Source organism: Bos indicus, chromosome 18, assembly GCF_029378745.1.
Source record: "Bos indicus isolate NIAB-ARS_2022 breed Sahiwal x Tharparkar chromosome 18, NIAB-ARS_B.indTharparkar_mat_pri_1.0, whole genome shotgun sequence".
Taxonomy (NCBI): domain Eukaryota; kingdom Metazoa; phylum Chordata; class Mammalia; order Artiodactyla; family Bovidae; genus Bos; species Bos indicus.
The window spans coordinates 26,247,977-26,272,730 of record NC_091777.1 but is presented as its reverse complement, the minus strand read 5'-3'; the positions used below and the strand labels follow the sequence as shown (position 1 = coordinate 26,272,730).

The 24,754-nt window shown below is 52.0% G+C and overlaps 1 protein-coding gene across 4 annotated transcripts; it reads right to left on the bottom strand.

The window, feature by feature from the left end:
* Nucleotides 1-2,372: 2,372 nt before the first annotated feature.
* On the bottom strand, nt 2,373-23,435 carry DRC7 (dynein regulatory complex subunit 7). Of its 4 annotated transcripts, none has more exons than XM_070770646.1 (18): nt 23,380-23,435; nt 20,307-20,538; nt 19,533-19,707; nt 18,295-18,420; nt 17,357-17,551; nt 15,263-15,421; nt 13,685-13,903; nt 12,655-12,783; nt 9,234-9,306; nt 8,284-8,412; nt 7,953-8,081; nt 6,756-6,976; nt 5,772-5,987; nt 5,193-5,303; nt 4,995-5,105; nt 3,897-4,091; nt 2,933-3,072; nt 2,373-2,661 (listed from the first exon to the last, which is right to left on the bottom strand). In XM_070770646.1, exons 1-18 carry the CDS (start codon nt 23,399-23,401, stop codon nt 2,568-2,570), a joined length of 2,676 nt encoding a protein of 891 aa, XP_070626747.1. In that variant the 5' UTR covers nt 23,402-23,435; the 3' UTR covers nt 2,373-2,567. The 4 variants fall into 4 exon arrangements, with proteins under 4 accessions (XP_070626747.1, XP_070626748.1, XP_070626749.1 ...); XM_070770647.1 differs by having other exon boundaries at nt 23,311-23,400; XM_070770648.1 differs by lacking the exon at nt 7,953-8,081.
* Nucleotides 23,436-24,754: the final 1,319 nt, after the last annotated feature.

Sequence of the window (24,754 nt, the reverse complement as noted above, 5' to 3'; positions counted from 1 at the left end):
GCTCAGTCGTGTCCGACTCTTGGCGACCCCATGAATCGCAGCACGCCAAGCCTCCCTGTCCATTACCAGCTCCCGGAGTTCACTCAGACTCATGTCCATCGAGTCAGTGATGCCATCCAGCCATCTCATCCTCTGTCGTCCCCTTCTCCTCCTGCCCCCAATCCCTCCCAGCATCAGAGTCTTTTCCAAAGAGTCAACTCTTCGCATGAGGTGGCCAAAGTACTGGAGTTTCAGCTTTAGCATCATTCCTTCCAAAGAAATCCCAGGGCTGATCTCCTTCAGAATGGACTGGTTGGATCTCCTTGCAGTCCAAGGGACTCTCAAGAGTCTTCTCCAACACCATAGTTCAAAAGCATCAATTCTTTGGTGCTCAGCCTTCTTCACAGTCCAACTCTCACATCCATACATGACCACAGGAAAAACCATAGCCTTGACTAGACGAACCTTTGCTGGCAAAGTAATGTCTCTGCTTTTGAACATGCTATCTAGGTTGGTCATAACTTTCCTTCCAAGGAGTAAGCGTCTTTTAATTTCATGGCTGCAGTCACCATCTGCAGTGATTTTGGATCACAATAAACTGTGGAAAATTCTGAAAGAGAGGGGAATACCAGACCGCCTGTCCTGTCTCTTGAGAAACCTATATGCAGGTGAGGAAGCAACAGTTAGAACTGGACATGGAACAACAGCCTGGTTCCAAATAGGAAAAGGAGTACGTCAAGGCTGTATATTGTCACCATGCTTATTTAACTTCTGTGCAGAGTACATCATGAGAAACACTGGACTGGAAGAATCAGATTGCCAGGAGAAATATCAATAACCTCAGATATGCAGATGACACCACCCTTATGGCAGAAAGTGAAGAGGAACCAAAAAGCCTCTTGATGACCGTGAAAGAGGAGAGTGACAAAGTTGGCTTAAAGCTCAACATTCAGAAAACGAAGATCATGGCATCTGGTCCCATCACATCATGGGAAATAGATGGGGAAACAGGGGAAACAGTGTCAGACTTTATTTTTTGGGGCTCCAAAATCACTGCAGGTGGTGATTGCAGCCATGAAATTAAAAGACGCTTACTCCTTGGAAGGAAAGTTATGACCAACCTAGATAGCATATTCAAAAGCAGAGACATTACTTTGCCAACAAAGGTCCATCTAGTCAAGGCTATGGTTTTTCCAGTAGTCATGTATGGATGTGAGAGTTGGACTGTGAAGAAAGCTGGGCACCAAGAATTGATGCTTTTGAACTGTGGTGTTGGAGAAGACTCTTGAGAGTCCCTTGGACTGCAAGGAGATCCAACCAGTCCATTCTAAAGGAGATCAGTCCTGGGTGTTCTTTGGAAGGACTGATGCTAAAGCTGAAACTCCGGTACTTTGGCTACCTCATGTGAAGAGTTGATTCATTGGAAAAGACTCTGATGCTGGGAGGGATTGGGGGCAGGAGGAGAAGGGGACGACAGAGGATGAGATAGATGGCTGGATGGCATCACTGACTGGATGGACGTGAGTTTGAGTGAATTCCAGGAGTTGGTGATGGACAAGGAGGCCTGGCGTCCTGCAATTCATGGGATTGCAAAGAGTTGTACACGACTGAGCGACTGAACTGAACTGAGGCATTGGTCAGCACTTTACCGAAACTGCTGTTTTTTTCTTTTTCCTCGGGTTCGGTGCTGGCGTGCTCTGAGAACTTTGTCCCTCTTCTCTGGCTTGGACCCCAGCTTGAATCCCACACAGGAGGCTTAGAGGGAAACGGAGTCTGATTCCGGGTCCAAGTCAGTCTTGGAGTCCGGGAGTGCTACCCCCACGGCCTCGATTAATGGATGAGTGCACTGCAGCTTGAGGGGGACCACCAATTTGGATTTGGAACCTGATAAAGGCCGACTTCATTTGAGACTCGGGTGGGGTGGGCTTTGGGAAGGGCCACTACCCACAGAAGTTGGAGGAGCAGAGGCAGGGGTCACACACACGTCTTGAGAGAAAGCCACTGGGATATTGTTTAAAGGGATATAATGCTTATGAAGTCAGAGCCGGGGTTAAGGCTGAGACAGCCATGAAACTCTGGATACGGTACATTTCAGAGCTTCCAGTTTCTCGTCTGAAAAATGAGGGTCTTGCACCCCCACCATGGCCGGGGTGGCCCAGCTCACAAAGTGGGAATGGCAAGCCTAAGGTGTGTGCGCCAGAACTTGGGTTCTCAACGCTAGACTGCAAGTGACTGAATTCCACCGACTCTTCTTATCAGCCACTAATTAGCCATGTGTGGAATGGGGATGCAGTTGCTGTATTAAATAAGATAAGGCTGTAAAGGTGGTCCCAGGCCACAGATAAAGAAGGGAAGGAGAAAAAGGCTGCTGCTGGAGTCTGTGAAACATGAGGTACACGTGGCAAATGGCAAGTGTTTATTTACAGGTAAATTAGGCAAAGCAGGAAGGTAGTGTGCCTGAGTGGATGGTCATTAGCTGAGCATAGGGAACACAAGGGCCAGGCTTTTGGGGAGGTTTCTTTCTCTGGCAGCTTTGCTGAGGCCTCAGGAGGGACTCAGAGGACCACAGGTGTAGGGGGTGAAGAGCATCAAACAAAGACTTTAAGTAACTCCACCAGGCGTGGGTCCTTGTAGAGCTTTTCCTCCAGAGCCAAGTACTTCAGTGGGGCCAGCTCCTTGTGTCTGAAATTACAAGTAGGGGTTACAAAGCTGGTACTCTGAGACTTCCCTGGTGGCCCAGTGATTAAGAATCCTTCTTCCATTGCAGGGGACATGGGTTCAATCTCTGGTCAGGGAACTCAGACCCCACGTGCTGCAGGGCAGTTAAGCCTGCGTGCCACAACTGGAGAAGCCTATGCACCGCAATGAGGACTCAGCACAACCAAAAAAACAAAAGCTGGTGCTCCAACATCCTTGTGGGTCCTCTCGGCTCCCCCTACCCCTGCCTCCTCACCGACTGAGCCGCTGCTCCAGGATACGGATGCGGAACATGGCCTGAGAGCAGTAACTCAGGTATAAGTCTTCATCCTCAGGCGTCAGGGTCACCTGATTCTCCTGATACCACTGCTGCTTCTTCTGCAGCTCTTGAGTCTCCTGTGGGCACGGGGAAGGAGAGCAGGAGGGCTGACCCAGACAGCCCCACAAGGTCAGCCCCGTCACCCCTTCTCCTAGAAGCCAGAGAAGCAGAGGCAGAAAACCTGGGGCCTTGTTTAGAGGGATATATGGCTACAAGGACTTCCCAGGTGGCTCAGTGGTAAAGAATCAGCCTGCCAGTAGAGGAGACGAGGGTTAGACCCCTGACTGGCGAAGATCCCTTGGAGAAGGAAATGGCAACCCACTCTAGTATTCTTGCCTGGGAAATCCCATGGACAGAGGACCCTGGTGGGCTACACAGTCCATGGGGTCAGAAAGAATCGGACACAACTTAGCGACTAAACAACAACATGTCCACAAGGTTAGAGCAGGAGTCAGGACTGAGAGCCACGTGACTCTGGTCAAAGTACATTTTCAGAGCTTCCAATCTGTCGTCTGCAAAATGAGGGTCATTGCACCCACCCCACCCCCACCACCATAGAGCTGTTTGGGAAGATTAAATAAGATAATGCAGGGGAACTACATGGGTGTACCTGACCAACAGACATGAGTCAAAAACTATAGGAGTTGTTATAATGCTCCAGCCAGCCAGCCAGCCACACCTCCATCCCTCTGTTCACTCATCCACCCCTCCATCCACCCTTCCACCCAATAAACAAGGATGAGGAAGGACAGCTTGGTCCTTTGGACACACCAGGCACTGGCCTCCTCCCCCTCTGCCCGATAGTCCCTCACAATCTAAGAGATGGTGAGCCAACAGCCCTGGGCTGGTTTTCCGGTGGAGGATGCCGAGGTCCCCACCCCTGCCAGGGCCCTGGCTGCACCTTTTCAAAGCGGGCCTGGATGAGGTTGGCTTTGTCAATGAGCCGCTGCTTGAAGTCATTGAGGCACTCATCCTTGAGGCGCACGGCCTGCCAGCGCGTGAGCTTCTCCCCAGGTGGGAGCTGGGCCAGGAACGGGGCCAGGTAGTCCAGCTGGGCCTCCACCTGTCGCAGGTGCTCCTCGTGTAGCACGCGCTCCTGTAAGAGGGGGCCGGGGGTTGGCTGGACCAGCAGGGGCCGCAGACATCCCCCAACCAGCTCTATCGAGATGTGATCACATAGAACTGGACCTCAAACCCTCTGTGCTTGAGGCCTCAGAGGGCTCTGCGCTGTCTCCTGAGATCATGGTTATTGGTGACGGCCAACTCTGGTGTCTGTGAGTTCACACGTCTCCACTCGAGCCTCAGTACATACCTATCACTCAGCAGATGCTCGCTCGATAAATGGTAATAAAGCATGGTTGTTAATGACGTTAAAAACTGCTGGTGAGTCCCTTTTTTCCCTTCCACCCTGGGGCCTTCTTTATGTGCTGTGTTGGCCGCCAGAGCCCAGTGAAGCTAGAGATGTGGGGGCAGACATCCCTACCTCTGGGGGTCTGAGAACCAGACCTCAGGTGCCCAGTCCTGTCTTGCCAACCTCATCTATTTTTTTTTTTTTTTTAGAAATCTCCACTTGGTTGGTAAAGGGGATTTAGAAGCTTGCCTCAAAAAAACCAAGCTGGGTCTTGCAACCAGAGTGGGTAATGTGAAGGTATGTGCAGGGGCCAGAGAACTCAGGCCCGTGGCCAGAGTCCGCTCACTGGTGCTACCAGCCCAGGTCACAACCTCCAGGGAAGCCCCCAAGTGGAGGTCTTGGCTTGGCCATAGCTCCTGGAGGTGGTGTGGGGGGACCTGGCCTGTATCCTAAGCATGTGTTGGGGCGTGATCCAGGGAAATGGTCAGCTCACAGCAAAGATGACCACCACGGTGTCAATAACTTCATCACCTCTAAAGGGCTTCTCCCCAGAATCCCTATCAACCTCAGCACCCTGGAGGTGGGGGGGGGGGGGCCGGGGGAGTGGGTGGGGGAGGGGTCGGGGGGAAGCCAAGGAGCAGGGCTCACCATGGCCTCCCGGTACTCCTTGCTCTTCTCATTGCGCTTGGTGTCATAGATGGAGATGGTCAGCGTGTGTGCCTCCTCCTCCTCCTCCCGAAGCTTCAGGATCTCCAGCACCTGAGTTGGGAAGTGGGGGCAGACATGGTTAAACACCCCCCACCCCTGCTACCTGCCATCTGCTTACTCTCCCGCAGAACACCCGACCTCCAGCTCCGACTCCCAGGCCTGATGTCTGGACAACTTCTCCTCATTCTTCAGCTTCATCATGGCCTCGTACTGGTAGAGAAGCTTCTTAGTGTGCTCCATCGGCTCCACCTGGAACAACCGCCACATTTACTTGGAGAAGCAGCAGCAACGGCTGGGGTTGTGGGCAGATTCTGGAGCCAGATCTCCTGGGTTCAAATCTTTCCCTGCCATTTTCTAGCTGTGTGACCTCCAGCCAGTTGCTTCACCTCTCTCAAACTGTTGCATCTCTAAAAGCACAACTAGCAACAGAAGAGAAACTGGAGACTCAGAGGGGCCAAGGAATGTGCCAGCAAAGTCAGGACTGGAACTAGGAAAGCCAGCCCTGTGGAGGTGCTGAGATCTGTCACAGCCTTGGTCGCAGGATGGAAAAGGAGACGATTTTCAGAGGAGCTCAAAGAGTATTATTCCCAGATGGGAGGTCTTGATTTTCCCAGGGGCGAAGGTGAATTTCCAGGCGGGGTACCAGGGCCTTCCACCCCAGGGCTCTCTCTTCACTCCACCCCATCCTGCCCCTGCCCACCAGACTCCCAAGCCCACCTCGAAGCTGATACACATGTCGGGGGTCATGATGATCTTGTTGCCCTTGCTGTCCACCTCCGTGCGCCGCAGGAACTCGCGCTTGTTGGCCGTGATGTGGTCGGAGCGGCAGTGGTAGCGCAGCTGAATGCGCTCCTCAGCGATCAGAAACACTCGCTCGGCCACGTCCTCGTCCGCAGGCTTTGCAGGGTTGCGGAAGAATCTCTCTGTGATTTTCTGGGACACCAAAACATGCGGAGGAGGCAGGGTGGAAAAGGGGGACTTCTGTGCTTGCCCTGAGGACAGGCGCAAAGGACCCTCAGGGACGCTGGGGTCTGGGGTTATTTGGGGGGTGGGGGTTTATGTAGAACAGCCCCTCCCAGCTAGACAGTGGCTCTCAAGGCCCCAGGGGTTCTCAGTGCCCGGTGCTCCAGCCCTGTGTGGTGCGCCATTTCTTCTCTAGCTCCTTCTGCCAGACTCTGCTTGCCCACCTCCAGAGATGGGGAGCTCACCACCTCTCCAGGCAGCCTGCTCTATCACTTGACAATGCTTACTGCTAAAAAGAGCTTCTTTGGTGTGCAGAAGTTAAATATAGGTGCAAAATAACTTGTGATGATATGGAGGAAAAAGCTACACAATTTAAGGGAAGAGAGTGATACAGGAATTCTACATGCATGCACACACCCACATCTTTGAAAAGACTCTCAAAATCTAATCTATTAATATGTGATAATAGCTGAGAGATGGCATTCTGAGATTTTTTTTACTTTTTATAATTTTACATATTTTCCAAGTGTTTAGTCAAGAGCGCGTATACCCACACAGGGACATGATACCTCGGTGGCCCAGTGGCTGACGTCTGGCATCAGACAGACCCGAGATGGTAAAAAAGGAAAGGTCACTCAGTAAAGAAGGCTCCCCGGAGTCGGGGCTCCTCCCCTTCAGGGTAACCTTGGCCCACCAGAGTAGGCAGGCACCCCATCCCCAAGTCCAGCAAGTACTTACCACCATGGGCCGGGGGTTTGACTCTGCGCTGTTCAAAGCCAGCTTCTTCATCCGGGGCCCGAAATTGACATGGCGGTAGGAGAGGAAGTCCGGCCGACCTTGGTAGTGCTCTGTCATCGTCTTGGGCGTCTCCTCCCGCTTGATCAGGCCGTCCACGCGGGCCGTTTCATAAAACTCCATGACACGGTCCATCTCAGGTTGCATGGACTTGTACGAGTGCACTGCGGGGTAGGTGGGGGCCGGGTGACGCCTAGGTGAGCACCCGGAGCCCCTGGCTTCATAACCCGACCCCAGGCCTTGGGGAGAAGCCTCATGTGTGATGTCACCAATGCCCTAGAGCTAGGTGTTTAGGCTGCTTCCAGCTTTTTTGTTATTATAATCAACACCGTGATGAACATCTGTTTGATGTATGTTTTCTTCTTGCCTGCTATTTGTGCAACAGAACTGTTGGTCAAAAAACGTACATAATTGAAAGCTATCATTGATTATTTTGCCCAACCGCTCCCCAGAAAAGTTGTGCCAATTTGCTGTCCTACCAGGAATGAAGGGGAGTCTCTTGCTTACACGTGGTAGGGCCATTTTTTCATTTTTGCCAACTGAAGGGTTGTAGGTTGGTCCCTTATTGATTTTCTTTCTTTCTTTCCCCTTCCCTTCCCTTCCCTCCCCTCCCCTTCCTGTCTCAACCAAGTGAGATTGGTCCTGTTTTTAGATGTATATTGCGCCTATGTTTTTCTTTTGTGAATTCTTGGATTGGGTTGTTAATTCTCTCCCAGGATATGTCCTTCCCTGCTTCCCAGTCTCCTGGGCTTGCCGCCACATGCTCACTGCCACACTTCGGCCCCCTGCATTGCCCTTGTGGGGGTGCTTGTTGGTTTTCTTGTAGGCATCCTAACCCCTGTGAACGTGGCCCGAATGGGTACCTGATCCCAACCACAGCATGGGCTGCAGCCCTGCTTTACCTTTCCTGGAGAACACTTGTCACATTTCCTTAGATTTTCTGTGCTTCCTCTGACCTCCCACACATCTGCTTTGCTTGGGGAGGCAGGGGCTATTTCGGTAGCTTGCCACCCAAGAACCCTGGCAATAAGGATGCTGGTTCCTCCCACCACGCATCAGCTGCCGTGGAGGCTGCTCTAAGGAGCACATGAGGCCCCCACCCTGGGCTCCCACCCTGGCCTAGTCACGGGGTCCACGCACCGCGCAGTGCCTGGGGGTGGCCCGGCTTGAAGTAGTCGACATTCAAGCCCGTGATCTTGTTTATGTGCTTTAGCTCCAACATGTCCTCCCTGTTCTGGTACCACTCCTTCATCTCCAAAGTCTTGGTACCTGTGGGGCCCGATCGGTGTCTGAAGCAGCCAGGCCAGATCCCCCAGCTGCTGTCCCACCACTCCCAGCACACAGAGCACACCAGCAGGGCCCACACTCACACGGATAGGGGTGGTGACATGACCAAGGTCACATAACATGTCGGGGATCCAGCTCTTCTGCCCCCTCCCCCCCAGCCCCGCAGCTAGAGCTGCCCCCTTACACTCCAGGTCCTCGTAGGTGGTGAGGCGGCACACGAGACCATTGTTGTTGAGGTACGGGGCCCACTTCTCCAGCTTCGCCCTCTTGTACTGTATCACCTTCTTCCCGTTTGGGCAGCGGGTCTCGAACGCTGAGGACACAGAGTGGGCTGGGGTCCTTCCTCCCCAGACTGGGGGAAGGGAAGGCCAGCCTCACCACTCTTCAGCCTCTGTTCACTGTGCGGTTTGCTCAGCTCCTCCAGCCCCTAAGCCCACTCCAGGGAGGCAGAGGGGACAAGTCACCTACACTTGTAGGTGTCAGGACGGCTCCTGCCCTGGAGGACATCTCAGCTTGAGCCTGACCACACCGCACTCTTCCAGACCTCAGCTGGAAACACCATCCCCTCCTGCCCTTACTGTGCTGACTTCTTCCGACCCCTTAAAACTTAGCTTAGATGAGCCTTCCTCCCAGAAGCCCTTTCTGCCCACCCACTCCCCAGCCTCCAACCCCCGGGTTCCCATGACACCCTCTCCAGCCCTTCCCGCCCTGATGGGACAGCCTAGGTCCTCCCCATGGGTCCAGCCACTCCCAGATGGAAATCTCAGCAATCAGCAGAGGTTGGCATGGGGCACAAGCATGCCCTGCCCCCCTGCTTTCCCTGCCTGCCCTGGGTACTGTGTGTAGTCTCCTCCTGGCAGAGTGGGCTGAGGGAGGGGAACAGCTGTGTCCCGGTCCCCAGTCCTCCAGCACCTGCCACACTCCATCACTCTGGGTCTGGTAACTGAGCCCTGTCCTGTGTGCCAGACTAGGATCAGGCCCCCGGCCGCAGAGCTGAGCGTGTATGGTGGGAAGGAAGAGATGAAGAGGGTGCAGCAGGAAACATGGGGCCGGGGTTTGGAAATGAGGGGCCGAGGCAGCCTCTGCAGGCATCCCGCCGCCACAGATGCCCCCAAAGGTCCAGAGACACTGTACCTTCGGGGGAGATCTCAATCTGCTCCACCCACGAGGGCGGCATGTCGAAGCTCTTATCCTCATCCTCCTTGCCCTGTTGGGAGAGGTGGGGGTGGGGTGGGTAGTTCTGATCAGGACTGGGCCTTCTGATCAGGGCTGACTTACAGGCAGGTTGGAGCTACTCTCTCACCCCCCAGGGCCAAGCCCCCCAAGGTGGCTTGTCAGCTCCCCCAGCGGTGCTGGAGATCTGACCTGGTGTGACCTGAGACAGAGGGGAGGAGGAGGAGCAGCTCTACCCCTCTACCCACCTGGTACCTGGCGAGGACAGCCACGCCCTGTCCCATATGACCCCCCCCCTCCCCACTTCCCGCAGAGGCAGGAGACAAAGCCACAGGCCTTTGGTTAAAAGAGGGGCTTCTGGAGTCTCCATCCAATACCAGCTCAGGTAAAGTCCCTTAACGGCTCTGAGTCTCAGTTTTCTAACTGCTTGGGAGGATTGACTGATAAATGCACATAAGGGTTTGGGACACTGCCTGGTTGCCCTTATTGTTTTTCTTTCTCTCTGAGCCTAGTTTCCCCATCTGGCAAATAAGGCCTAGTCTAGACAAATGAACTCTCCGATGATACCGAAGGCCACAGCTAGCAGGAGAAGATTTCCCACGTTCACTGTACTCGTGAGGCCTTTCTCCGCTGTGACCTCTCTGATGACAAAGAAGGCTCAAACTGCTAATAAAACATTTTCTACAGTCACTGCACTTATAAGGCCTTTCTTCAGTGTGAACTCTCTGATGATTGAGAAGGCTCATCCTAGCAATAAAAGATTTCCCACGTTCACTGCACTCATAAAGCCTTTCTCCACTGTGAATTCTCTGATGATTCCAAAGGCCAGAGTTAGCAGTAAAAGATTTCCCACATTCACTGCACTTATAAGACTTTTCTCCAGTGTGGATTTTCCTACCAGAACTGAGGAGGTGCATTTGATTAAAGGAGGTCCCATAGTCACTGCCCTTATATGGCACTTCCCTGCTGTGAACTTTCTGATGATAACAAATGTCAGCCAGAGTTATAAAAGATTTTCCACATACATTACAGGCATAAGGGCTTTCTCCTGTGTGAATTCTCTGATGTCTATGGAAATTGGAGTTGTTGATAAAAGATTTCCCACATTCACTGCACGTAGAAGGCCTTTCTCCAGTGTGAATTCTTTGATAGAAAGCGGATTTATGGGTAAAACATTTTTCACATTGAATGCATTCACTTATAAGGCCTTTCTCCAGTATGACTTCTCTGCTGTTCAATTTAAAAACAATACAAATGAATACACATGCAAAACAGAAACAAACTCAGGTTTAAGGGCTTCACTTGTGGCTCACTGATAAAGAACCTGCCTGCCAATGCAGGAGATGTGGGTTCGATCCTGGGTCAGGATGATCCCCTGGAGGAGGACATGGCAACCCACTCCAGTATTCTTGCCTGGAGAATCGCATGGACAGAGGACCCTAGCAGGCTACAGTCCATGGGGTTGCAAAGAGTCGGACACGACTTAGCAACTACATTGGACAAATGATCTTCAGGTTAGGTAACCACAGAAACTTGCATAAGATTTTCTCGGTTTGAAACTTCTCCATGAATAGATACATGCAAATGCATGGCTGAGTCCCTTTGCTGTCCACCTGAAACTATCACAATGTTGTTAATCGTCTATACTTCAATATAAAATAAAAAATTCAAAAAAGAAAACTCTTCTTGCCAAATTGCTCAGATGTCTGACATCCGCTTGGCTTGTCTGTTCTCATTTTGAGGCCAGCAGGAGGCGCCAGTGGTCCAGGATTTACTGCACAGTAGAGGAGGCTCTCTGGTCTCCAGGGAGAAGAGGCTGAGAACACTCAACACCATTTCCAGGTGGGTCTACACGTCTTTCCAAACACATCAAACTGGTGGTCTCACTTGTCCTCATGCAGCCCCAGGAGGCCGAACAGAACTGCCTTTGAGAACCCAGACTTGGGAGCCGGACAGTCAAATCCCAAGTCAAATCCCAGCTGTCACTTATTGGCTGTGTAACTTTGGGTCATTTATTTCACCCCTCTGTGTGTAAGCCTTCCTGTCAGTAAAATGGGGCAATAATAATCATGGGTGACAATACTAGTACCCATCACACCGGGTAGCTGCGAAGATATTGGCAAGTTAAATACCTTCTGGCACTTAGAAGGGCTTCCCTGGTGGCTTAGATGATAAAGAATCTGCCTGCAATGCAGGAGACCCAGGTTCGATCTCTAGGTCGGGAAGATCCCAACCCACTCCAGTATTCTTGTCTGGAAAATCCTGTGGACAGAGAAGTCTGGAGGGCTACAGCCCATGGGGTGGCAGAATCAGGCATGACTGAGCCGCTTCACAGCACTTAGAAAGGGCCATGTGAGTGTTACCTGGGGGCTGAATTGTATCCCCCCAAAACTCATATGTCCTAGAACCCAGAACCCCAGAATGTGACTATATTTGGAGACAGGATCTTTAAAGAGGTATCGAAGTTAAACTGAGGTCATTCAGTTGAGCCCTAATCCAATACTACTGGTGTCCTTATAGGGAGAAATTAGGACACAGACGCACACAGAGGAAAGAGTGTGAGGACCCGGGGGTGGGCACCCCTAAGGAGAATCCAACCCTGCTGACAGCTCGACTTCCAGTCTTCAGGGCTGTGAGAAAAGAAATTTCTACTGTTTAAGCCACCCAGTCTGAGTTACGGCAACTTTAGCAAACGAATACCCCAGTTATTACTACCGTGATGTAACTGACCCCATTCCCCCATTTTACATGCAGATGATGAAACTGAAGTTTCCAACAGTTAGGAAGTTTGCTCAAGATGTCGGAACCAGTGGCGAAGGCATCTGGGCCTCTGACTTCCACTCACAGGGCCTCATGCAGACCTGCCTGGATTGCCCCCGAGTAGGAGATCAGAGATGACCAGGCCAATGACCTTCAGAAGGGCTGATAGGAGGGACAAGCAAGGTCCGGAAGCGTGTGTGGAGAATCATGGCGATCATGCAGGAGAGGCCTGGATGTGAGGGATGGTTCTGGGGCTTGAAAGGGATGGGTTGTGGAGAGGGTCTTATTGCCCTACTCCAAAGGGCAGGGCAACCCCTGAACAGGAAGTGGGCTGTGTGTGTGTGTATAGAGGGGGCCGAGTGGGCGATGGGCAGGAGGCCTGAATGCACATCCCAGACTTTCCCTGCACCATTTGGGGGTCCCGGGCAGGTTGCTGGACCTGTCTGGGCCACAGTCTGCCCATCTGTAAAACAAGGGCATGGTCCAGGCCCTTCTGCTTCAAGGAATCTATAAGTGGTCTATCTGAACTGCCCCGCCCTAGACACATATCTGTGGGGGAAGTGTGTCAGGCTGGCCTGAAGCAAGACAGGGTGTCAAGTCCCCCCACTCCATGGAGGCTCACCAGGTTTTCCACGTCGTCATCATCATTCATCCCCTCATCCTCCTCCTCAGTCAGGGACAGGAAAGGCTTGTCGGTGCCCAAGAGCAGGTACTCCCACCTCACGGGGTCTCCCAGGTCGAAGACCAAATCCTGATGGAGAACGGGGTCGCTGAGCACACCCCACAGCCAGTGTACCCCCCTCCTACTCTAAAGGGGCAGGGAGGGGGGCGGGGAACAGCCAAGCCCAGGGTGAGAAGAAACCCAGCTGGGTCTCAAAGGGGCCAGAATGTGGCTCCAGGCTGCCTCTGAGAGTCCTCGCCCTCCCTCCTCATATCCACAGGGGGACGGAGGCCCTGAGGGGGCTGGGACTCCCTTCCCGTGTTGGTCTCTGGGTGAGAGACTCGGAGACTCTCTGGCCTGGGATAGGCCTGAATGTGGAGCTCATTTGGCATTGTCCTTACAGGAAGAGATGAGGTGTCACTATATGGCAAAGACCGGTTCAAGGACAGAACATTATCCACACTCCCAGAAAGTCCCCTGGTATCCAGTTACCACCTCCCTCCAAACATGTGCACATATTTTTTAACTTCTATAAATGACACTGAGGTTTTGGGTTTTGTTTTGGCTGCACTGGGTCTTCATTGCCCCAGGGCATATGGGATTTTAGTTTCCCCATCAGAGATCGACCCTGCATCCCTTGCATTTGGAAGGGATTCTCAACCATGGGACCACCAGGGAAGTCCTGGCACTGAGTTTTTATACATAAATATGTATGGAAGTTCATTGAGCTGGACGTGTAGGATAAGTGCATTTTTCTGCATGTGTATTGCACTTCAAAATCAATTGAACTAACAATCCACATTTTATAAGGATACAGAAACTAACAGAGTGACAATAATCATACTGGAATGATTATGTATGGGTAAAGCAGTAGGCCCTGGGTACTCCAGGAAAAGCTCAAAGCCCTCTTGGCTGGTGGCCAGCTCTCCCCACTGGTCACACCCACCCTCCCCCACTGTGCCTGCCACACCTGCCCAGGCCCGCCCAGCACCTTGCAGCAGTTCCAGCAATCCTGCATGTTGACCCAGTAGTTCTTGTGGTTCCAAAGGCTCTCAATTCCCAGGAAGTGATCGTCCTGGGTGCTGTAGCTGCGTGCAGTGAATGGGTCAATGAAAAAACTCTCAGGCACCTCACGTTTCCCCGACAACACCAGGACCCAGGAATGCACACGAAGTCCGTGCAGGGGGTCGGTCTTTGCATTCTCCTGCTCCTGCACGGGAAAGGTGGGTGACCTCGAGGCAAATGGATGGGAAGGGGATCATCAGGGGTACAAACATCTCCCTGGGGCTGAGGAACTGGCAAAATAATCGAATTTTGATCCACACTGCATCTCTGGTTGACTTCGTGACCTTGAGGACATCACCCCACTTCTGAACCTGTTTGCTTATACATAAAATGGGAGGATCTAGCTCGATCTGTGGTTTATAAACTTGACCTTTTGGAGCTCTAGGGTATCTGGGATTTATTGGCTTTCTGTGTTGTGATTCTGGGTGAGATTTCATCCAAAGAAAGATAGGGGGACACCATATGGCTTCCCTATCTGCACCCCTCTGGAAAAAGGGTCACTGTGCCATGTTCATTATTGCATCACCAGGGTCTACTGCATCCCACAGTAGACCCTCAATAAATACTATATGGAAGGAAAGACAAGAAGGGAGGGAAGCAAAGTAGATGAAAGGGATGATGAGAGTGTGGGTGGATAGGAGGAGAGATTGGAGGATGGTGGGAGGGTGATGGGCGGGTGGTGGGAGGGTGGTGGGAGGGTGATGGGAGGGTTTTGGAAGGATGGTGGGAGGGTGGTGGGAGGATGGTGGGAGGGTGGTGGGCGGGTGGTGGGAGGGTTTTGGAAGGGTGGTGGGCGGGTGTGGGAGGGTGATGGGCGGGTGGTGGGCAGGTTTTGGAAGGGTGGTGGGTGGGTGGTGGGCAGGTGGTGGGAGGGTTTTGGAAGGGTGGTGGGAGGGTGGTGGGAGGGTGATGGGAGGGTGGTGGGAGGGTTTTGCAAGGGTGGTGGGAGGGTTTTGAGAATGTAGCGGGCGGGTGTGGGAGGGTGATGGGAGGGTGGTGGGAGGGTTTTGGGAAGGTGGTGGGAGGGTTTTGGGAGGGTGGTGGGCGGGAGGTGGGCGGGTGGTGGGAGAGTTTTGGGAGGGTGGTGGGCGGGTGGTGGGAGGGTGATTCGACGGTGGTGGGTGGGTGGTGGGAGAGTTTTGGGAGGGTGGTGGGAGGGTTTTTCGAGGATGGTGGGAGGGTGGTTGAGGGTGGTGGGAAGGTGGATGTAGGATGGATGTAGAGTGTATGCAGGTATATCTTCAGTGAGCTCCTGGTCTGGATCAAGGAGGACACCAGAACTGCACAGCACACAATGAATTGGCCCAGGCAGCACAGCTCTGTAGTATTAGCATCTGGCTGACCACCACTGGGATGGAGGTGGGGTTTTTGGAAGAGGGAGGAGGGGATTTGAACCTGGAGGCCATAAACACATGGCCTGTGGCCTGCGTCTTTTTCCCCATTCCAAGCAGCCCCTTCTCTGGAGCTGAGTTCATGGCTTGAGGGCTGAGGATGGTGGACCCACCAAGAGGCGTGCCTCCTCCTGCTTCCGCCGATTCTCCTCCTCAGCCTTGATCGCCTCCTGCCTCTTCATCTCCTGTTCCTGCTCAAACCTGCTGGTCAGGTCCCTGGGAGGTTTGATGGCGTACTTCTTAGGGGGTGCCTTTTCCTCCTCCTTGACACTCTGTCACGAGACGAGAGGAAAAGGATTGGCAGCCACCCACACTCTTGCTCCTGGAGTCTGCAGGTTCTCTGACCCCAAACACAGAAAGAGCCTCAGCTCCAGACCTGTGACTGTGGGTATGTCCTCCCATTTCCCTAACTGTAGCATCTTCTGCAAAATTCAGTGAGAACCTTTTCCCCAGGCTTGATCTGTCAAATGCAGACAGGACAATGTCTGTATGAGTTGCCCATCCAGGCCGGAGCTCAGAAGGTGTGACTTCTGTTCTTCATCCCCCATGGCCTAGACTAGCTATGATCTGGATCTGATTTAGAAAGTGGGGCAAATTGTCGAGAATCAGATTTTCAGGTTTTACCACTGCAGGGCTTCACATGTTGACTTGAAGTGAGAGTTTCCTGGGCTCGGAAAAAGAACAAAGCCTCTGTATGTGTGTGTGTGTGTGTGTGTGTGTGTGCGCGCGCGCGCACGTGCACATGAGCGTGTGTACACAAATGTGTGCTAGGTGGCCAGAAAATGTCCAGGAAAAGACACCACAGAAGCTGCAGAATGGGGACCTGGTATGAGGGAGAAATAGCGAATCTCCACCATTCATAGTCAGACAGACTGGGCCTCAGCCCCCAGGGACCCATTTACCAGCTGTGTGACTTTGGTCACAAAAGCTATTTCATCTCAACACACTCACATGTAAAACACAAGAGCAATCATTCCTACCACGCAGTGCTCTTGAGAGGAGCAACCAAGTCAAGAAACATGTAAGTGGTTTATAGACCGGAATGTTCTCAGCACCCATTAGCTATTGATATCAATTTCATAATTAAAATTTTGGCTGAGCTAAGAGGCCTGTATGTGAGTTCATAGGCCTTTGGAGCCAAAAGCAGTGATGGAGTTTTTTTTGTTCCATCTTTCGTGGGGAGCTGGGCCTGAGAGAGCAGGCTGGGCTCTCACCAGGTGCCTCCCTCTCCTTCTCCACCAGAGAACAGCCCCAGGGGCCCCAGTTGCTCACGCAGGTAACACAGGTGCATGATGCTGGTTGCCTCAGGCCCCTGGATCCCCTGCCCCAAGCTGCAGATACTCATGGGGCCTTGACTCCGGATCACAAAATCCTGGAATCAATCTAGTTCATGAAAAGCATTATCTGCCTGTGCATGCATGCTAAGTCGCTTCAATCATGTCTGACTCTTTGCGACTCTATGGACCGTAGCCTGCCAGGCTCCTCTGTCCGTGGGATTCTCCAGGCAAAAATACTGGAGTGGGTTGCCATGCCCTCCTCCAGGGGATCTTTCCAACCCAGGGATTGAACCCACATCTCTTACGTCTCCTGCATTGGCAGGTGGGTTCTTACTAGAGCCATCTGGGAAGTCCTTTTTGCCTGTAGCATGGCTATTTTCCAAATGCACAGAGATGCTTTAATGATTCCTACAATTAAATTCACTAAGAAGTGTTTCGAGTGTTCACAGCTGCCTTGGGTCATTATGGTGTACTCAGTCAGCATATATACAAGCACAACCACTGCCTGCCGTGGTTTGGTGAAATTTTGTGCTGTTAAAAAAGGGATCTTTTTACATGAGAAGGGGGAAAAAAAAGACAGAACTACATATCTGTTCATTTGTCTGCTTTTTCCGTATATGAAAATGACTGGATGGCTTTTTATCGCATGCACAGGATAAATTTGGAAGAATTTGGCTGAAGATAGTCGCCATGTGGCATTCACTAATGTGGGGAACACAGTAGCTGCAACTGAGTGACAACAAGTGGAGAGGAGCAGCCAGTTTGGAGGAATGGGCTGTGTGCATGAAGATGCCAAGGGGAGAGAAATCATCAGTGGTTTGATTTCACTGGGCGCGGGTGTCCCAGTTGTAGAGCTCAGCGGCAGGGACAGGCTGCCGTAAGGATGGCGTGTCTCATGTGATGCTGAGGGCAGCAGGGGCCCGGCCGTACCTCCTTGGGCTTCATGGTGAGTGGGCACACCTCCCGAGTTAGGTCCATGTGGCACAGGTCCTGGGAGCCGTAGCCGTTGACACAGTAGGCATCGTAGCCGGCGCCAATGAGCATGGAGCAGAGCAGTGTGCTGAAGTCGAAGCAGTTCCCCTTCTGGTACTTGAGCACAGTGGTCGAGGAGTACAGGTACAAGGGCTGGGCACAGCAGGCTGGTCAGTACAGCTGCCCCCTGCCCCTCGCCAGTCTCCCCAGGGCTGGGCGCCAGGGCCAGTGTGCAGGCTCAACCCCAATGGGGCTCCTCCCCTTTGCTGGTTTAGGGAGTCTGCTAAGAATGGGGTGAAAACCACAGCCCCCGTCCAGAAAGTGCAATCCACATTTGCCTGTAATTCCAAAGGGCCATGGACTTCTTCCTGGTGGGAAAGACCGTCTGGATGTTGAGGCTTCTGGCCTGAGGATCTTTGATTGGATGTTTTATGGTTTTATTCCAAATTACCCTTACCTTCTACCTCTGTCTCTCTCCTCTCTTTCTCCACTGTGTACATATTCCCTTTTCTCTCCCTCCTTTCACCCTCCATTCTTAAAGAGATTAAGCTGGTCAGAACCCCAAAAATGTGGCCTTGAAACGTGGGTAGCATGTCCCCCTCTTTCCTTTTCCACCTCCTAAAGTCCTGAAAAGAAGACTCTGAAAGCCGAAGGAGGCAAAGGAGTCAAAGAGGTGGGAGTCCAGATATCAGGCATGCTGTGTGACCTCAGGCAAGTGGCTGTCTCTTTCTGGGCCTATTCCCATCCTCCCTCCCAGCCAGGGGGTCGGTGAGGGGTTCAGCCCCGACAGACTCATAGACTGTGGCCCGAGGCTGGCCAAGCCTCCTTCTCCCGACCTGCCTGGTTTCCCATCTCTGGCTTCGTGGCCTAAGGACGCAGCCCCAGGTGGTACTTACAGGTTTGAGGGGGTCAGGCAAGGGCACCATGGACAGGAAGTCGGAGATGAACTGGGCACAGGTGTCCCAGTTGTAGAGCTCAGGGTAGGGCATCAGTGTGGGCCGGATGGTTGTGCTCACGAACTTCTGCAAAGGGAGAGACCACAGGCCCTGGGGCGATGTGCCACTTGGGAGGAAACCACGGTGCTCCAAGGAAGCTGGAGACCTCAGGATGGGGTTGGGGGCCGCTCTCTAGGCTTCTCTGGGCCGCAGGTTCCTACTCAGGGCCTTGGGAGTTGGAGGAAGGGATTCCCTCAAGGCCCTTCTTGCCCAGATCTAGCATAATCCTGTGCTAGTGATGTGATCACTACCGCATCATCACCACTACCCCACTTAGCGCCGCTCAGTCCCGCATCACCTCCTGACCCCCAGCAACTCTGTGAGGCAGGTCCCACTGACAGGTGAGGAAGCCGAGGCTCTGAGAGGTGAGCTGACTTGTTCAGGTTCACAGTCAGTAGAAGAGTCGGGTCTGTGGCTCTAGACCGCTGCCCAGCGTGGGGGACCTAGTGCTTCTGTGGCCTTTGAGGGGTTGCTCTGCTGCCTTGGGGCCAGGAGCCAGGCCTCTGGAGTCTCCCTCCCTGTGAATTCGAGGAAGGTTTCACCAGCACCAGATCACACATGACCCCACCTAAGGGGCAGCCCCCACTGATGGCTGTAGCAGAAATGCAGGTCCGGGGTTACCAGATCCAGGAAAGAGGGGACTAGGGATCTGGTTGGGAACAGCTGAGTTCCAAGTGCTGGCAGCTAACACAAGGGTTACATCACCAAGTGGGCCAGATCAAACGGTCTGCAAGCCCCTTGTCAACCTATGTATGGGCTGCGGCATTGTAACTTCGCATTCATCTCCTGCCATAGGGCCTACAGGTGGGGAAACTGAGGCCCAGTGAGAATCAGGGACGTGCCCTGGGTCCCAGGGTGGGAAGGAAGGGGGCCAGCACTCGGGTTCTGCCTTTGTCTGCACAGGGCTGGCCTTGGGGGCTGGAGATCGCACTGGCTGTCCAACTGCCCCTTAGGTGGGGCATGGGGGCTCCAAGCCACCACAGACCCCAGGGATGACGCACACCAGGTCTGCTGGGGCCTGTGGGCATTTGAGTTTATATGCTTCCCCCACCACCCTCCAGGAGAGGTCTGTGCTTGGCCCGCCTCCCTCCACCCTCTGTGCTCCAGCCCCGGCCTTGCCCTCTACCACCCGGTCTTACAGGCACTTCGCACTCGTTCAGTGGGTGCAGGAAGAGGGGCACGCGGTCCGGGCACAGGTGGCTGTACTGGCGGGAGAAGTTGTCCGCCACCTGCAGCAGGTGCTCCTCCTTGAGCGTGTTGCTTTGGTAGGAAAGGGGCAGCTTGGAGGTGTCGATAGTGTCCTTGGTGAAGGCCCTGTGCCCACAAGAGGGTGGTATTAGCCTGTGTGGGGTTGGGCCTGGCACACAGGGAACCCTCCATCTACCTTAGCTGCCACCGGCTCTACTCCGTCCTCATTTAATCCTCATAACTTCTTAGGAGGGAAGTGTCATTCTTATCAGCTGCTCTTTTATTTTTTTAATCTATTCTTAATTGGAGGATAATCGCTTTACTATGTTGTGTTGATTTCTGCTGTACAACAACCATAAGGATACATATGTCCCCTCCCTCTTGAACCTCCCTCCCCTCTCCATCATCCAACCCCTCTAGGTTGTCACCGAGCACTGGGTTGATCAGATGCCCCTTTAAACAGATGAGGGAAATGATGCACAGAGAGGCTGAGTGGCTTGCCCAAGGTTACAGTTAGGGAGGGTTAACTCCCTAGGAGTTAGAGACTTGGACCAGACAGCCTGAAAGCATGGTCCTCACTCTTAACCATCTCCTTCTAGGTCCCCGTGCTGCCTCCCAGCCCAGGCATCACCATTCTGACCTGCTCTCTCTCTGCCCAGCCCTGGTCTGACCCCCGCCAGGGTGGCTGGGCCAAAGTCCCCTCCCTCCCTATCCCTGACACTCACAAGAGCTTCTCTGGGACAGAGACCTCAATCTCTGACAGCTTCCTCTCCAGGTCTCTGAGCATCTCCTGCGTCATGGTGGTCTCCTCCCTCCGCACCTCCATCGGCCTCTTTGTTTTCTCTCCCCTCTCGGCCCGCTCAGCTGCTTCTTCTCGCTCCGCCGCCTCTTCCTCCTCCACTTTCTCCTTTAGGACCTCCATTCTGGCGTGTCTATGACTGTCTAGAGAGGAGGTCGCTGCAGGAGGATTAAATGCACTCAGAATGGCCAATTTCAGGCCAGAATGGAGTCAATGACACCAGCTGTGTCCCTGGATGGTGCTTTGATGTGCTTTAGAATTCAGGGGTCCCCCAGCCTCCGGGATCTAAGGTCTGATGGTCTGAGGTGGAGCTGATGTCATAATAATAGAGATAAATTGCACAATAAATGTATCTGCTTGAATCATCCTGAAACCACTTCCCTCCACCCCTGGTCCATGAAAAAATTATCTTCCATGAAACTGGTCCCTGGTGCCAGAAAGGTTGGGGACCGCTGGTTTAGATCACAAAGGGAGGAGGCAAGACCCTCTTAAACGTTCTTTCCATCAGAGAGAAAGTCTCCACGTGGTGTGAGCACACCTGTAACACCTTTCTGACATTTGCAAATTTCCCCTTAAAGCAGAGACGACGCAGGTCACATGTTGAGACTGTTGTCAGGTCAGGAGCAGGTAGCTGAGACTTATTAACCTTGCTTTGCTTTTTGTATATTTATTCCGCCAGTTACTTTCTCCTTCTGGCAGGTGATGTTAGTGCTGTATGGATAGTACTATGAAGTTTCCTATTAAATGTATTTATGAAGTCCAGGAAGTCTAAATTCAAAGAAACTTATTCATAATTATCTTTTAGGCCTCTTAGATATGACACCTATATGCTCAGTCACTGAGTTGCTAACAGGGCTGGTTCCCAGTGCCTCACGAGACTGGGTGGCACCATGGTTGGCAACACTGGAGACAAGCAGTTGTTGTTTCCCAACCCAGGTATGGAACCTGTGTCTCCTATGTCTCCTGAATTAGCAGGCAGATTCTTTACCTCTGGCGCCACCTAGGAAGCCCATTCATAATAGCAAGGAAGGAAAAAAAGAAGAGGTAACATCACCAAACTTGGAACACAGAGAGGGCAAGAATGGGGCTGCCTCTAAGGCACCTGAATAAGGGGCAGGTGGCAGTGACACAGCCTACACTCTTCTGGCCAAGCCCTTGTGTCATCTCTCAGGATGGAGGACCTTTGGGTGGGGGGGGGTGGAGGGTGGATGGACATTGAAATGCCATATATGCTCATGTGCCCTAGAGAAGGACTTGTCTGCAGCCAGAGAGCCCAGCCTCACTAAAGTGGACGAAAGATCCAGTCCCCTTATAACTTCCAAAGTGATAAGAACACCAGGCACATCTTTTTTTCTTTTTCTGTTTTAGCAAGGCTGGGTGACCCCCTGGATGACTCCCTGATGGGGACCAGTCACCAGAAAGACCAAGCCATGGCTGGAAGCTTGGAATTTCCAGCCCCTCCTCCATTCTCCAGAGAAGAGAGAAGAGTAGAAATGGGCTCAATAGTTGATCAAGCCTATGTGAGGACGCCTCCATAAGACTCTCAATAGTAGGATGTTCAGAGAGCCTCCAGGCTGGAAAGGCAACGTCCTCTTGGGGGACAGAAACTCCTGCACTCAGGACCTTCCCAGACCTCGCACTATGTATCTCTTCACCTGCCTGGCTGTCTGTGTCCTCTACTGTGTCCTTTAATAAACTGGTAAACGTAATGAGGTGTTTCCCTGTGCCTCTCTAGCAAATAAATAGAACCCGAGGAGGGGGTCATGGGAACCCCCAGTTGGTAGCCACATTGGACATAAATTGTGGGTAACCCAGGGACCGACTACTTGCTTGCTATCGGCATCTGAAGTGAGTGGGAAGAGTCTTGTATGACTGAGCCCTTAACCTGTGGGATCTGATGCCATCTCCAAGTAGGTAGTGTCAGAATTGAGTTGAATTATAGGACACCCAAATGGTGTCATGGAGAATTTCTTGGGACTTCCCTGGTGGTCGAGTGGTTAAGAATCCTCCTTGCAATGCGGGGGACGTCAGTTTGATCCCTGGTCAGGGAACTAAGATCCCACATGCAGTGGAGCAACTAAGCCCATTCCTCAAAACTACTGAGCCCACGCATCACGACTAGGGAGCCCTTGAGCTGCAAAGAAAGATCCCGCATGACACAATGTAGATCTGTGTGCAGTGCAACTAAGAACTGATGCAGCCAAATAAATAAATGAATATTTTAAAAAGGAATTACTCAGTGAGGGGGAAACTGCACATTTGGAAACCAGAAGTGTCAGAAGCAAAGGGTTTTGTCTGAGAAGTAAAGGAGACACACAGAAGATGGAAGACTGAGTTTTCCCATTACGGACCCTATGAGGCAGATACTATTATGATACCCACTTTTCAGAGGAGAACACTGAGGCCTAGAGAGGTTAAGTGCTTGGCCTAAAGTCACAGAGCTAGTAAGGAGCAGAAATATACATGAACCTGTATATTTCTGGCTCTGAAATCCATGCATTTAAGGGCCTAATGAAATGTAAAAATCCTAGAAGGAATGGATGGTTTAGTGGAGGGGGAGTGAGTAAGGAAAGACATAGGAGGGGAGGAGGCCAAGGTGTCAGTGGGCAGCCACTAAAATGGGCTCTGGGCCAAGGTCACAGAACACGTCATCAGAGGTGGAGCTGAGCCAGAACTTGCAATGCTTATTCCCGGCATCAGCCTGCCCCTTCAGCTAAAGCACAATTTGGGGAAGGCAGTCCCACCTTAAAGTTCCCGCAATTCTGTGCCCAGCATTCTCCCCACCCCACAAGCCCTTCCCTGCGTCTTTCTCCCCAGCAGCAACCTCCTCTTCACCATCACACACACACACACATACACACACACACACACTGAAAACTTCCCCAGAAAGTTTGGGGTTGAAAGGCCCCAGGCAGAAGAATCCCCCTTACCACCAGCGCCCTTGCCCTCCCCACTGCCAGGTGGGGTTCAGCCAGTGCACACCCCAGCTCCCATCTCACCCTTGAGGACAGCCTGTACCATCTGTTAGCCTGTCTCCATAGTAACAGCTTTCAAGGCCGAAGGCAGGTCATGGGAGAGGAGGCTTCTGGGAAATGTAGTCTTTTGTCACTAACCAGGTCTGGGTCCAGGAGACACACTGCAGTGTGTCCCTCAGCCCGTGGTGGGCTGGAACCAGCTTGTGTGCCGGTTTGCAAGAGCTGATGGTTAAAGCTTTAGGAATGTTTGTGAACCCATTGATGAACACAGTCATTAGTAAAATTTAAATTACAAAAACATATAAGTAAATAGACTATATTAAAAGCAGAGGTAAGAAATACTCAAAACTCATCACTTCCTAATTATTTTACTGCATTTTATTGTTATCTAAGCTCCAGAGGTTATTTATTCCTATTGTTATCTATACAATGAAAATATTATGTTAGGGTAAGCTACTCCACATCTTTTTCCAACTCTGTTCAGTGATATCACATAGGTAGCTTAAAATTGTCCATAAGATTATTTATACCACAGAAATTGGCAAATGCTGCAGACAAGGACTTTTTCTCTCATCACGCGTGCTAAGTCTCTTCAGTCGTGTCTGACTCTTTGCGATCCTGTGGACTGTAGCTTGCCCATGGGATTCTCCAGGCAAGAATCCTAGAGATTTCTCTCATCAAGTGTTGTTAAACATTTACCAGGACAGCACTGCTTCTGCTTGCATGGTCAGTATGGCCTTCATCAAAACAGATAAAAACCAGTGTGGGTCCTGGCATGGCCGCCTGTCATGGTGGACAGTCAGGCTGCCTGAGTCCTGGTTCTAGTCGAGGCTGGACCACTGATTTAGTATAAATCTCATGGCACAGAGAAAACTTACTTGTTAGGTTAGTGGCCCATGAAAATGCTTACTTTAATTTCTTTTAAATTCCAAAGAAAAAATGAATAGACCGATAATGCACATTATGAGTCCGCCTGGGATTATATTTGTCTTCGTACCAATGCAGTCACAAAAGATAACTTCTTCTGTTTTGTTTTTGAAGGAAAGGGCCCACAGAACTTGTGATGCCGCCTTGTTGGGGGGAGTGGGGTCCAGATAAATCGTGCAGATGTCTGGACGAGATTGTATAGTTGCTGCTATTGGTGAAAATGTAGAAATCATCTCAATTCCTGATAATAAAGAATGATTTTTTTTCTTCTGGCTGGAACATTATGCAGTCATATAAAATAAAGTGAGAAGGATAAATTAGATGGAGGGAAAGTTCCTAAGATGGCGTGTGGACTTCAGTCCTGGAGTTCAGCCTGGAATTACCTCTCTGGGGAATTCACCTGGGCGGCGGCCAGGAAGGGAAGAGGAAAAGGAAAATGTGATATGCGCCTCCGGTGGAATGGAACATAGGT